The 14568-nt window shown below is 42.9% G+C and overlaps 1 protein-coding gene across 11 annotated transcripts in view; it reads right to left on the bottom strand.

Moving 5' to 3' along the window:
* Window positions 1-14568, bottom strand: part of LOC110523933 (rab GTPase-activating protein 1) — a 136649-nt gene that overhangs the window by 87866 nt on the left and 34215 nt on the right. For all 11 annotated transcript variants that reach the window (XR_016496080.1, XR_016496078.1, XR_016496079.1 and 8 more), the window contains 6 exons: window positions 9388-9545; window positions 7208-7318; window positions 6480-6649; window positions 5831-6000; window positions 3081-3240; window positions 2028-2121 (listed from right to left, as the gene is read on the bottom strand). Coding sequence is in view for 8 of the 11 variants with exons in the window: in XM_090234997.1 (XP_090091123.1) it covers window positions 2028-2121; window positions 3081-3240; window positions 5831-6000; window positions 6480-6649; window positions 7208-7318; window positions 9388-9545 (863 nt within the window). In the remaining 3 variants the exon portion in view is untranslated. The remainder of the gene's footprint in view (window positions 1-2027; window positions 2122-3080; window positions 3241-5830; window positions 6001-6479; window positions 6650-7207; window positions 7319-9387; window positions 9546-14568) is intronic.

The following is a 14568-nucleotide window of genomic DNA, read 5'->3' as shown; positions in this document are numbered from 1 at the left end:
ACTTTTGATGTAAACAATGTGGCCATCAAACATTGGACTCGTATGCTAGCTACATTTATTTTCGTTCTATTGTTGGCTGTCATGAGATAAAATAATCTATCTAGCTGGCTAACAAGGTAAGGTTATTTGCTGTGCCAGCCAAAGATACAGGCTGAGAAACTAGGATTGCGTAATGACTTGCATGTCAATTTCATAATAAATGTTGTGTTCTTCTAACAGTTGCTAAGACGAAACTCAGCTGTTATTGTTGCAAATTATATTATTTTGGATGTAGCAGTCAGGCTAGCTAGCATTCTAACTAGATACAGCAACAATGTTATGGTTAGCATAGCTAGTTAGCATCTACATTAAAAAAAAATTGATTGTATTTGCAGTTGATTGGTGACAATGCCATGAACATATATTCAGCATGACAGTCAGGCAAGCATTCTAATATATCTACAACCGAAAAGTAATGTGGAATCCACTCATAACTTATGATAAGCAATATATTTAGACTAAGCTTTGTCTGGGCTTGATAGCCAGCTAGCTAAGATAACTGTAGGCTAACTAGGCAGAGTATTGCATTATGGGAGACAAAATGTACTCTGGGAATCATAGTATGCTGTAGACGAGGGCAATACAGCATCTTTAAAATGGAATTGTGCAGCATGATTAACAAACCTATAAAACATCAGAATGTGTATAAAATCTTACATTGCTGCATATATACTAACAGCATAATAATTGGTTATAAAGTGGCGCAATTGTCCTTTAACGGCAAAGCATTAAAGGATTTGTGAGGCAAAAAAAAACACCTTGTTTGTGCTGTATTAGACATAGAAGAAAGCTAAATGTGCTCCCTCTCTCTTCCCTCCCTCCGGTCTGAAGTCTGGGTTGAAGGGAACAGAGCGAATGGGGAACTACAGATGTGACCGTCACAGCAGAAGACAGAGGATACTGAGCGTCTCTAATTCAATTTCTGGACTTGTTAATTCAATTCATCACAAGGTTTTGATTGAGAACAATAAAGAGTAAAGGGAACGGGAAATAATCTTAATTAGCTGGTTATCTGGATGTGACAACACACACATACACCTCTTTCTTTTCCTTGCCACTTCCAGAGATTAAAATATCAACATAATTTCCCACCACCCATGAATGCGTTTTCAAATTAGGAGTGTGTGTGTGTGTGTGAGGATATGAGTGTGTGTGGATTTGAGTGTGTGTATGTGGGTGTGCATGTGTCCATTCTTAGTATAAACTATAGCAACTCCGTATGTATGAAGGATAAGTCTATATTTTACAAGCACTAGGTGTTAGTTTGCTTTTCTTATCATCATGATTACCAGAGATAAATGTGAATTTCCCACACAAAAAAATTCTGTCAAAGAAAGATTATGAAGAATCAGACCACGGTATATTATAAAAGACTCCTGACCTACAAGGAACATTGTAAAGAAGGCCGTAATTTGGGTTGTAACTCAGCTAGAGGGCCACTCTATCACTGTGCCAGCAGTAAGTCCCCTCATCTCTCTCCCTGACATGCCTCCCTCCATGCCTACGCTGACTGGTCAACGGGAAAATCAAAAGCCCACCACCACATCAATCTTTCTCCTGGCAGCCTGGCCAGCCAGGCAGGGAGCTCAGCTCTGAAGGCTCACCGGCATCTTCAGGCACACTAACTAAACGGCAGCTCAGTGGTAGCTGCTTTCTCAGCACAGATCGTCCACTGAGCAAAGAGCCTGCTGCCTGGTGATGCCAGACTGGTACAGCTGGTGGTAAGGTCTTGTAAGGTAAAATAAAGTTCAAAATCACCTCATCTTTTACCTTCGTTTGTTTATGGTTTCAATTTTCTATAACACCACTGAATGTTGAGCTAAATTAAGATGAGAAGTACAAAATACATTGGATGATCTACACAAAGGCAAGGTATGATATTCCTGATACAAACTGATCAACCTGCAGTAAAGTGGGTATGTAAGGTTGAGGGGGAGCAGAGTAATGTAAAGTATGATCTGTGAGATGAGATCTCCTCCCTGACTCACCATTTGGACAGCAGGTCTCCCCAGGTCTCCAGGATCTTCTCAGCACACTCCTTTGACACGTCTCCCGAGCCACTCAGCAACGGCTCGTCATTGTCTGACAGAAGAGAATTTAAAACCACTTTATTGTCCACCTTGCAAAAATAAACATGAGCTCTGCGACAGAGGGCGTGTCCCAAATGGCACCCTGTTCCCAGGACAGTGCACTACTTCTGATCAGGGCTGTGGTCAAACGTAGTGCACTTTATAGGGAATAGGGTGGCATTTGGGATCCATTCAGAGACTTGAAGGGTTGACATATCAAAGTAGTTGACCTGGGCTAAAGTACATAAACATAATGTATGTATAGCGACTTACTAGACTGGTAAACACACAATCAGCCATGCCGAGAGACTAAACTATGGCACATAACAGGCTGGCTAGACAGCAGACAAACACAGCGGAGGGGGGGGGGCATTGAGACAGACAAATAGACCTAGCTGTCACACATCAAGAATGGCATAATACATACTGTACAGGGAGAGGAATAAGGAACAAACAGACAGGGAGAGACTACGACCCAATCCCAAACCGACCATTTCCTGTTCACTAGGGCACATTGTAGCAAAACTATTTTGTAACCAAAAAATGGTGCTGTTTTTGTTTTTGTTTGGGGGGGGTTCAGTTGTGTGGATATGAGAGGATTGGATACACCTGTCTAATCCTCTCAGAACTCGACAAGTGTCTAGAGGGTAGAGGAATTGAACAGTACATAGGTCGGGGGTAGAGGCTAGGGGTTCATTTAGGATGGAACTATAGAGACAGGAAGGCAACAACAAACTATCCTTTATTCTTACTACCACAGATTTAGCAGATTTAGCAGCTTTTTTTAAGGACACACTTGCAATGATGTGTGGTTGTTTTACCTACTTTAGTAAGTCACTCTCGTGAATAAGAGCGTCTACTAAATGACTCAAATGTAAATGTAGGGGAAGAGAGCTCTTCTGACCTCAATCGGACTTCCTGGTTAAATTACGGTTGAATACAATGTAAAATTTGGGTTTCTCAGACAGTCACCTTCCTCCTCATCATCCTCGGGAGGCGATGGCACCATGGAGCCGTGGGAGGAAGACTGCAGGATGTTGGGGCTGGCTGTGGTTTTCTTCCTCTCCCTCTCTGACTCACTCTCCAGGCTCAGCACCTCGTACAGGGTATCGTTGTTACTCTTACGCTCCATCTGGAGGAAGTAGGGTATAGAGTCACATACACACTTCCTGTCATGGATCAAAAAGCATTGGATTTGTGTCATTGATACTGTTACGCTACATCTGGGAAGGGAGGAAAGGAATGGTGTTACATACAGGGTCAAGACAATAGGTGACCACATTGACTAGCAGTTACATTGTTCAAGAAACTAAAAAAGAGCCCTCTCACAATTCATGTTGGGTTAACACAAATTAAGTCTAGACTAAAAAGTATGTTCAGTGTTGGTTCTCCATTGAGATTTTCAGGGAAACCGGGAGATGCCCATAATGTTTAAGTGTTTGGTCTTCCATGGTGTCTGTCTCACCTGTCTGAGTTTCAGCTAGAAGGTCTCACCTGTCTGAGTTCAGGTAGAATGTCTGTCTCACCTGTCTGAGATTCAGCTAGACGCTCTCACATGTGCTCTCACACATTCTACTTGAGTGTCAAGTAGAATGTCTGTCTCACATGTCTGAGTTGCAGCTAGAAGGTCTGTCTCACCTGTCTGAGTTGCAGCTAGAAGGTCTGTCTCACCTGTCTGAGTTGCAGCTAGAAGGTCTGTCTCACCTGTCTGAGTTGCAGCTAGAAGGTCTGTCTCACCTGTCTGAGTTGCAGCTAGACGCTCTCACATGTCTGAGTTTCAGCTACAATGTCTGTCTCACATGTCTGAGTTTCAGCTAGAATGTCTGTCTCACATGTCTGAGTTTCAAGTAGAATGTCTGTCTCACATGTCTGAGTTTCAAGTAGAAGGTATGTCTCACCTGTCTGGGTTGCAGCTAGAAACTCTCACCTGTCTGAGTTTCAGCTAGAAACTCTCACCTGTCTGAGTTGCAGCTAGAAGGTCTGTCTCACCTGTCTGAGTTGCAGCTAGAAGGTCTGTCTCACCTGTCTGAGTTGCAGCTAGACGCTCTCACATGTCTGAGTTTCAGCTAGAATGTCTGTCTCACATGTCTGAGTTTCAAGTAGAATGTCTGTCTCACATGTCTGTGTTTCAAGTAGAAGGTATGTCTCACCTGTCTGAGTTGCAGCTAGAAGGTCTGTCTCACCTGTCTGAGAATCAGCTAGACACTCACCTGTCTGAGTTTCAGCTAGAAGGTCTCACCTGTCTGAGTATCAGCTAGAAGGTCTGTCTCACCTGTCGGAGTTTCAGCTAGAAACTCTCACCTGTCTGAGTTTCAGCTAGAAGGTCTGTCTCACATGTCTGAGTTTCAAGTAGAATGTCTGTCTCACCTGTCTGAGTTTCAGCTAGAAGGTCTCACCTGTCTGAGTATCAGCTAGAAGGTCTGTCTCACCTGTCGGAGTTTCAGCTAGAAACTCTCACCTGTCTGAGTTTCAGCTAGAAGGTCTGTCTCACATGTCTGAGTTTCAAGTAGAATGTCTGTCTCACCTGTCTGAGTTTCAGCTAGAAACTCTCACCTGTCTGAGTTGCAGCTAGAAGGTCTGTTTCACCTGTCTGAGTTGCAGCTAGAAGGTCTGTCTCACCTGTCTGAGTTGCAGCTAGATGCTCTCACATGTCTGAGTTTCAGCTAGAATGTCTGTCTCATATGTCTGAGTTTCAAGTAGAATGTCTGTCTCACCTGTCTGAGTTTCAGCTAGAAGGTCTGTCTCACCTGTCTGAGTTTCAGCTAGACACTCTCACCTGTCTGAGTTTCAGCTAGAAGGTCTCATCTGTCTGAGTATCAGCTAGAAGGTCTCACCTGTCTGAGTATCAGCTAGAAGGTCTCACCTGTCTGAGTATCAGCTAGAAGGTCTGTCTCACCTGTCGGAGTTTCAGCTAGAAGGTCTGTCTCACCTGTCGGAGTTTCAGCTAGAAGGTCTCACCTGTCTGAGTTTCAGCTAGAAGGTCTGTCTCACCTGTCGGAGTTTCAGCTAGAATGTCTGTCTCACCTGTCGGAGTTTCAGCTAGACACTCTCACCTGTCTGAGTTGCAGCTATAAGGTCTGTCTCACCTGTCTGAGTTGCAGCTAGACGCTCTCACATGTCTGAGTTTCAGCTAGAATGTCTGTCTCATATGTCTGAGTTTCAAGTAGAATGTCTGTCTCACCTGTCTGAGTTTCAGCTAGAAGGTCTGTCTCACCTGTCTGAGTGTCAGCTAGACACTCTCACCTGTCTGAGTTTCAGCTAGAAGGTCTGTCTCACCTGTCTGAGTTTCAGCTAGAAGGTCTGTCTCACCTGTCAGAGTTTCAGCTAGAAGGTCTGTCTCACCTGTCGGAGTTTCAGCTAGAAACTCTCACCTGTCTGAGTTTCAGCTAGAAGGTCTGTCTCACCTGTCGGAGTTTCAGCTAGACACTCTCACCTGTCTGAGTTTCAGCTAGAAGGTCTGTCTCACCTGTCTGAGTTTCAGCTAGAAGGTCTGTCTCACCTGTCTGAATATCAGCTAGAAGGTCTGTCTCACCTGTCAGAGTTTCAGCTAGAAGGTCTGTCTCACCTGTCGGAGTTTCAGCTAGAAACTCTCACCTGTCTGAGTTTCAGCTAGAAGGTCTGTCTCACCTGTCGGAGTTTCAGCTAGACACTCTCACCTGTCTGAGTTTCAGCTAGAAGGTCTGTCTCACCTGTCTGAGTTTCAGCTAGAAGGTCTGTCTCACCTGTCTGAGTTTCAGGTAGTAGGTCTCGGTGTAGTTGCGTTTGCTGAAGGGCCAGAATAGCCTCTCGTTGGGAGAGCAGACTCTGACCCTGGTCTCCAGAAGGAAACGAACCGGCTCCTCCACCTCAGTGATCACCAGGTCCACCGCCGTCGTCATGTACATGAACTTATCTGTTGGACATGACCCATAACCGCCATTACTATATCTGTGGACGTGTACATTTACAGGAAAAATATAAGCACCCACCTAATTAGTGTTATACATTAACTTATATGTTGAACAATAACCCATAACTGCCATTAATAGAAGCCTTACCAGAAACCTTACAGCTGTGGTCATGTAAATTGACACAACACTCATCGATTTAACCGTTAAAGTCGTGGACCTGTACAATAACTTAACCTGGAACACAACCATCCTCAATATAACCCATATACAGTTGCTGTGGTCATAGATATGAATTTGTAACAGGAACAGTGGTTAGCTATGTAAATGACATCAGCCAGACAGCCACGGTCGGCTATGAACCATCTGGGGGGCATCATCCTTAGAGTCCTGATCATACACAGACAGGAAGAATACCATGTTAACGTGGCACCACATAACCTGTGGACATATCATTGCGTGTTGGCCGTCTGGCCTGCTGTACCTTTGGGTGTCTCCTCGTTAACAGCCTGGAACTGAGGTGTGTTGGGATTCCAGCTCCCTGTGATGATGTAGGACTTCCCATCAGAGGACTTCCCCATCGACTCCAGGTCAAGCAGGTGCATGTCACTGTTCTTCACGTTCTTTCCTGGACTCAGCAGGAGGCCGAAGCACCTGGAACACACACACACAGAAAACACATACACCGAGCAGGCGTTCACAGCCACACAAAGACACAAGTCATAAGAGTGGAACCAGGTGGAAGGCATCAGACAAGTCACCCCCCCCCAAAGTATCAGGCTAGATATATCCTTGACATACCAGAGCATGGAATAACAGAGGATAACAGAGCTCTCCAATCCGGGCCCAGTATAGGAACAGTGAAATAACAAAAAGCAATGGAACTGAGGTTCAAGTGAAGGTGACGGCAAGTCAAAACAACATTATTAACCGTAGAGAAATAGCAGGCTCAGAACAGAAACATCCATCTCGTTCTCATGGCCCGACTGGGACACTTAAGCTCGGAAACAGACGGACATTAAACAGTGGTTGTTTATCAATTAGAACTGAATTACAGCTTGTTATGAATAGCTGAGAGACGTCCTGACTGAGAAGTCTCTCGTGGTGGTGGGACTAAGACTCCCAGTCCGATACAGTCTGTGCACCGTACACTGTGTCACGTCTGCGCAGCCTCTCTACCCGTGTGTGTGTGTTTGCGTGCGTGCACGTTACCTCTCTATGGCCAGCTCCTTATTAGACGTCTGTTGAACGTAGATGACGATCTTCTTGTCCATTCCCGGACGCAGCTTGAAGCTGTTCTTGTCTTTGTCTTTCGCCACAGCACTGGAAAAATAGAAACATAGAAAAAGCTCTTACTCTAAAAAATTTTTGGCTGGGATTTCAGTCAATGTGAAAGTGTGGCTCGGGAGACCGCTTGCCCTGAGAACTTATACAGTAATGCCATATCGATGGAGATAATAAACCACTCTTTGCATTTGTTTACGCAGTTCATTGATCTAATGGGATTATGCAAGCACTGAGAATGTTTCTGTTCTGAATAGTGAAATAGCAGTCAACCTGATCAAAGCATACTCTTTTTTCCCCCCAAACACAAATCCTCCTCCCAAAAATATTTCACAAATTACAAATAATTTATACATAGCATGCACTCAAGGCACTTCGAGCATGCTGTTAGAGCTACCACACTGGAATTATGAGCTACTGAGATCATAAATAAATGCAGAATAAAAACTGTGGCATGCGGCTAGAGCATGGCACTTGCAATGCCAGGGTTGTGGGTTCAATTCCCACGGGGGACCAGTACGGAGAAAGAAAAAAAAGTATGAAATGTATGCTTTAGGCGCTCTGGATAAAAACATGTACAAAATGAAAACAATTATAATAAATTATAATATAAGGGAAATACACGCCTAACGAAAACCGAAATGAGGTAATAAACACCATATAAGGGGAGGGAGACTTAACTTAACAGTACGACGGTCCAAGTTTCAATTTTTTTTTAATTAAAAATTAAATAAAAGTTTCTAAAGTCATTTTCAAGACTTCGCAACCACGACACTACTCTGATCTTTACAATATTTGCTGTGTACTGTAGATTACACCAGTCTGTTCTGGAATTCCTGGAGAAAACATCCTAAGGACTTGCCTATTTGGCCCTGCTAGCGTGTGAATGCTGCGCTTAGATCTCAACATTCCATAAATAAGCAGCCCATGGCTTAATGAGGAGGAAATATGCCCATCTAAAAATAAGCAATGGCTTTTAATGTTTTTTTAAACAACGAGTGTAGTATCTGGCCATTTAGGAGCTACGGGAAGTTACTTGTTTGGTGGGAATTGGAAACCATCCCTATTAAAGTCTGAGGATCTGTTCTTTCCTTGCCTCCTCTCCTTAAATCACCCGGATCAGAAAGAACTGATGAGCTTCCACCGGTTACGTCTTTTCCAATAATTGCACATGAAGGGGAGGACACAAGAACAGGACAGATGTTTATGCAGTTGAGACTAAGCCTTAGGGGAACAGCCACGAGTGAGACGCTAAAGTTCTCTCTCTCATCTAAAATGAAACGCAACACAGAGCTGATGATAACGGGTCCTCTCTGCCTCTGCTGAAGCGCATGATCGCTCGCTTGGTTTCCATGCGGACATGTCCAGAGTCACCGACTAATCTGAGGACCCCAACGTCCTCTCTGTGAGCAGAAAAGGGCTGTCTAATCTCCGACACTGTGACGGATTCCTAGGAGGACGTGTCTGCCTGTCGGCGTCGGCCCGGGCCAGTGGCAGTCCGCTTGTGAATAAGCTTCTGTGGAGGAGGAGAACAGGCTGTTCTGCAGCTCTGGATGATAAATTAGAGGAAGCATGTGTCGACAATTCAAATAAATGCTCAAAAATAAAAAGACACCTGTAGCTATTTCTGCTCTTCCCTTCTGCACTGAAGGGGCATCGTTCTTTCTGAGAGTGAGATTGAATGCCATAGATTGAAGTGGAGCGAATTCAGTTCATGTGTGTTTCGAGACGGGGAAAAGAGGCCTTTCAAATAGGCAACAAATAGACTTGAGGATGAGGCCGGGTGATGTTCGAACATGTACCATACCGTGAGAGCGGTAAAGAGATCATCTGCATATATAACACATTCAGAGAGAGGACATTAATAAACACACAGTAGAGAAAGCATGTCCGAACAAGGCTGCAATGAACTATGTATAAACGTGCAACAAATAGACAATGCAGATGATAGCGCCGGTGTAGTTGGATAACACTGATGTTCTAACATGGTTATAACATACCATGCCGTTCATGACGGACCCCTGACCCCTACCACACCTAGAGATGGAGGAAGGTGGCTGTGGTGTACAGATCGGCAACGTGAATCGCGCGTTTGCAACGCACCGTACCTAAAGGTCCCTTTGCCATCATCCTCCTTGATCTCCAGGCTGACGGTGAAGGTGAAGACGTCGCTGTCTGGAGTCAGGGGCGGAGCCAAGCCCGAGAGGAGCGTCTTCTTGGTGGACCGCCTAAAGGCCGTGGCGAAGCTGTACAGTATCCTGCTGACCTGTGGCGTTTAAACACACACACACACACACCAGAGCATAAACAAGAGCATGCACACACAGAGAGAGACAGACACACACACACCAAGGGATTGAAAATCAGTGACATACACATACAGCTTTAGAGTCCTAGAAAGCTTTTCAGTTATTGGGCGACATGAAACAGTATAATTCTAGATATGGCTCTGTTTACAGCGTGTGAGCTGAGCCGAATTCTCTCTCTCGTTAGGTGATCCCCTAGGCCTTAGCCCATCACTGCACTGTAGATAAAATGAATGACTGATAAAACAAATGACTGTTACACTGGTTGAGTCATCTGCATCCACACAGTTTGGCTTCTCTTCTTACAATACGCATCATCTCCAAACTCAGCTCATAGTCGAGCGGTGAAAACACTTCTAGGAGATCGCAGTGTCACACACACACACGTACGTACGTACACACACACACTTCTAGGAGGCCGATGTGTGTCACACACAAACCCCTGTGTCCCTTACGGAGAGCCACGTCACAGTGGGGTGTGTGTGGAGGGCTATAAAGCGTGAATAAATAATTTATATTACAGTTTGGCCAGTTATATTTTGAGAGCAGAGTGCACATGGGAAATAAATCTCCCAGATCATGTGTACACACACACACACACGCGCACAGTCAAAAGTTCTAGAACACCTACTCATTCAATGTTTTTTCTTTAAAAAAATTCTACATTGCAGAATAATGTAGAATAACAATCAAAACATTGAAATAACACATATGAAATCATGTAACCAAAAAAGTGTTTGAGATTCATATTTGAGATTCTTCAAAATAATCACCCTTTGCCTTGATGACAGCTTTGCACACCATTGGCCTTCTCTCAACCAGCTTCATGAGGTAGTCACCTGGAATGCTTTTCAATTAACAGGTGCGCCATGTTAACCTGTTAGAGCTCTAGGGGCGCTATTTCATTTTTGGATAAAAAACGTTCCCGTTTTAAGCGCGATATTTTGTCACGAAAAGATGCTCGACTATGCATATTCTTGACAGTTTTGGAAAGAAAACACTCTGAAGTTTCAGAATCTGCAAAGATTTTGTCTGTAAGTGCCCCAGAACTCATTCTACAGGCGAAACCAAGATGATGCATCACCCAGGAATTAGCAGAATTTCTGAAGCTCTGTTTTCCATTCTCTCCTTATATGGCTGTGATTGCGCAACGAATGAGCCTACACTTTCTGTCGTTCGCCCAAGGTCTTAGCAGCATTGTGACGTATTTGTAGGCATATCATTGGAAGATTGACCATAAGAGACTACATTTTCCAAGTGTCCGCCTGGTGTCCTGCGTCGAATTCGGTGCGCAATTGCCAGCTGCTTCTACTTTACCATTTGATTCAGGGGAGAAAGCATGTGTCCAAGAACGATGTATCAATGAAGAGATATGTGAAAAACACCTTGATGATTGATTCTAAACAACGTTTGCCATGTTTTCAGTCGATATTATGGGAGTTAATTTGGAAAAAAGTTCGCGTTTTGAGGACTGAATTTTCGGATTTTTTTTGGTAGCCAAATGTGATGTATAAAACGGAGCTATTTCTAATACACAAGGAATCTTTTTGGAAAAACTGAGCATCTGCTATCTAACTGAGAGTATCCTCATTGAAAACATCAGAAGTTCTTCAAAGGTAAATGATTTTATTTGAAGGCTTTTATGTTTTTGTTAATGTTGCGTGCTGGATGCTAACGCTAATGCTAACGCTAAATGCTAACGCGAAATGCTAACGCTAGCTAGCTACTTTTACACAAATGATTGTTTTCCTATGGTTGAGAAGCATATTTTGAAAATCTGAGATGACAGTGTTGTTTACAAAATGCTAAGCTTGAGAGATGGCATATTTATTTCATTTCATTTGCGATTTTCATAAATAGTTAACGTTGTGTTATGCTAATGAGCTTGCTGATAGATTTACACAATCCTGGATACAGGGGTTTTTTCATAGCTAAACGTGACGCAGAAAACGGAGCGATTTGTCCTAAACAAATAATCTTTCAGGAAAAACTGAACATTTGCTATCTGAGAGTCTCCTCAATGAAAACATCTGAAGTTCTTCAAAGGTAAATGATTTTATTTGAATGCTTTTCTGTTTTTTTGTGTAAATGTTGCCAGCTGAATGCTAATGCTAAATGCTACGTTAGCCATCAATACTGTTACACAAATGCTTGTTTTGCAATGGTTGAGAAGCATATTTTGAAAATCTGAGATGACAGTGTTGTTAACAAAAGGCTAAGCTTGAGAGCTAGCATATTTATTTCATTTCATTTGCGATTTTCATGAATAGTTAACGTTGCGTTATGGTAATGAGCTTGAGTCTGTATTCACGATCCCGGATCCGGGATGGGGAGATCAGAAAGGTTAAAAGTTCATTTGTGGAATTTCTTTCCTCCTTAATGAGTTTGAGTTGTGACTTGTCACAATTTGACCTGGCCTCCATAATCACCAGTCTTCAACCCAATTGAGATGGTTTGGGATAATTTAGACCACAGAGTGAAAGAAAAGCAGCCAACAAGTGCTCAGCATGTGTGGGAACTCCTTCAAGACTGTTGGAAAAGCATTCCAGGTGAAGCTGGTTGAGAGAATGCCAAGAGTGTGCAAAGCTGTCATCAAGGCAAAGGGTGGCTACTTTGAAGAATCTAAAATATATTTTGATTTGTTTAACAATTTTTTTGGTTACTACATGATTCCATTTGAGTTATTTCCTAATTTTGATGTCTTCACTATTATTCTACAATGTAGAAAAGATTGGTACTGTATGTTTTTTCCCTTCATTATTTCCCCCAAACTCTACCTCTCCTCCTCATTGGAGTAAAATAATGAACAATAATACCTATACATACTACATTTTACATTAGTTCTCTTTTTCTTTTACCCTTCAGCTATACTCAACCTCTCCCATCCATCTCTAAAAACCATCCAGTCTTGACTTCTACTTGCCATATATTTTTCAACTGTGCGGTATCACAGATTCTAAATGAAAGATGAACCTTTACTTAAGACCTTTACTAAAAATACTACTATATTATTGATCGACTGACCATGGTTTTTCAAGTCACCCAGCAGTGCTATTTGCAAAGATAGCTTTAAGTACATTTCTGAACCTGTGACCAAAAACAAGCTACATACAAGTGAGCTAATGGTTCGGTCTGTTCGCAGCAAAATCTGCAGAGCTGGGATGGTTGAATCCCCCATATACCTAACATTCTATTGGTTGCAAGAATTTTGTATAATAATTTAAATTAAAAAGCTCTACGTTTTCAATCCAGTGTTTTGTGTATCAGTTCATAAACCCTGTGCCATGGAATCGGCACATCAAAAATCTCAACTATTTTGCAAACTGTCCATTTTTTGGTCCTTAAATGCAACTGATATACTTTTTTTTATTTATCACATATTTATCTTTTACCAATTATGGTCTTTAATACAGGGCCGACAAACAAGTTCCTTACCATCTCCCCATTCTCCCCATAGAGCAAATATTTCTATATATTTTTGTTACCTGCATGTGTGGCATAACTTCCTCAGTTCTGTTTATGATATCATTAACAAAGATTATACCGTTCTGTTTTTTTTTTATCAATTAGTAGTATATTTGAGATTAAACATAATATTTGTTGTAATATTTGTTCTGTCTTTTCTTGTGGAATAAAACTGACATTTTTTGAATGATATTTTGGAGATAATTTCATTTTCAAATAACCGAAAGTGAGTGGTCGTAATCTGAAAAAATGGAAAAGCGCAATTGTTTAACATAGTCATTCTTATTAATCTGTTGGAGAACCCGTTTGGATATACAGTGCATTCGGAAAGTTTTCAGATAGCTTAACATTTTGTTACGTTACAGCCTAATTCTACAATTTATAAAATCTTTTTTTTCCCTCATCAATCTACACACAATACCCCACAATGACAAAGCAAAAACAGATTTTTAGAAACGTTTTTACATAAGTATTCAGACCCTTTACTCAGTACTTTGTTCAAGCATCTTAGGCAGTGATTACAGCCTTGAGTCATCTTGAGACTTGAGAGTCCCGAAGCCACTCCTGGAGTTGTCTTGGCCCTTGTGCTTATGGTCGTTGTCCTGTTGGAAGGTGAACCTTCACCCCAGTCTGAGGTCCTGAGTACTCCGGAGCTGGTTTTCTAGGATCTCTCTTGTACTTTGCTCTGTTCATCTTTCCCTCGATCCTGACTAGTCTCTTCAGTCCCTGCTGCTGAAAAACATCCCCACAGCATGATGCTGCCATCACCATGCTTCACCGTAGGGATGGTGCCAGGTTTCCTCCAGACGTGACGCTTGGCATTCAGGCCAAAGAGTTCAATCTTGGTTTCATCAGACCAGAGAATCTTGTTTCTCATGGTCTGAGAGTCGTTTAGGTGCCTTTTCGCAAACTCCAAGCGGGCTGTCATGTGCCTTTTACTGAGGAGTGGCTTCCATCTGGCCACTCTACCATAAAGTCCTGATTGGTGGAGTGCTGCAGAGATGGTTGTCCTAGAAAGTTCTCCCATGGCCACAGAAGAACTCTGGAGCTCTGTCAGAGTGACCATATGGTTCTAGGTCACCTCCCTGACCAAGGCCCTTCTCCCCCGATTGCTCAGTTTGGCCAGCTCTATCTAGGAAGAGGCCACTGTGTTCTTGGGGACATGCAATGCTGCAGAAACGTTTTTGGTACCCTTCGCCAGAACTGTGCCTCAACACAATCCTGTCTCTTCCTATAGCGCCTCAAATTCAGCTCTGGACCGTGAAGTCAAGTTTCATTGCATTGTTTCATTGTTCGCCTTCTAATCGGGGACTGATTTAGACCTGGGACACGAGGTGGGTGCAATGAATTATCAGGTAGAACAGAAAACCAGCAGGCTCCAGGCTTGGAGGGTAAGAGACCCCTGCTATGTCGGACCGCCGGGAATGCATTTTACATCCATAAACCACGGCGTGGGCCGTTCTACTTGCGCATCCTTAACCATTTGTTTACACTTTGTTCAGTCATGTTACCTCATTG

Source organism: Oncorhynchus mykiss, chromosome 5 (genome assembly GCF_057628025.1).
Source record: "Oncorhynchus mykiss isolate SJ-2025 chromosome 5, ASM5762802v1, whole genome shotgun sequence".
NCBI classification, from domain to species: domain Eukaryota; kingdom Metazoa; phylum Chordata; class Actinopteri; order Salmoniformes; family Salmonidae; genus Oncorhynchus; species Oncorhynchus mykiss.
The sequence above is the reverse complement of the archived record's forward strand: the minus strand, read 5'-3'. Positions and strand labels throughout refer to the sequence as shown.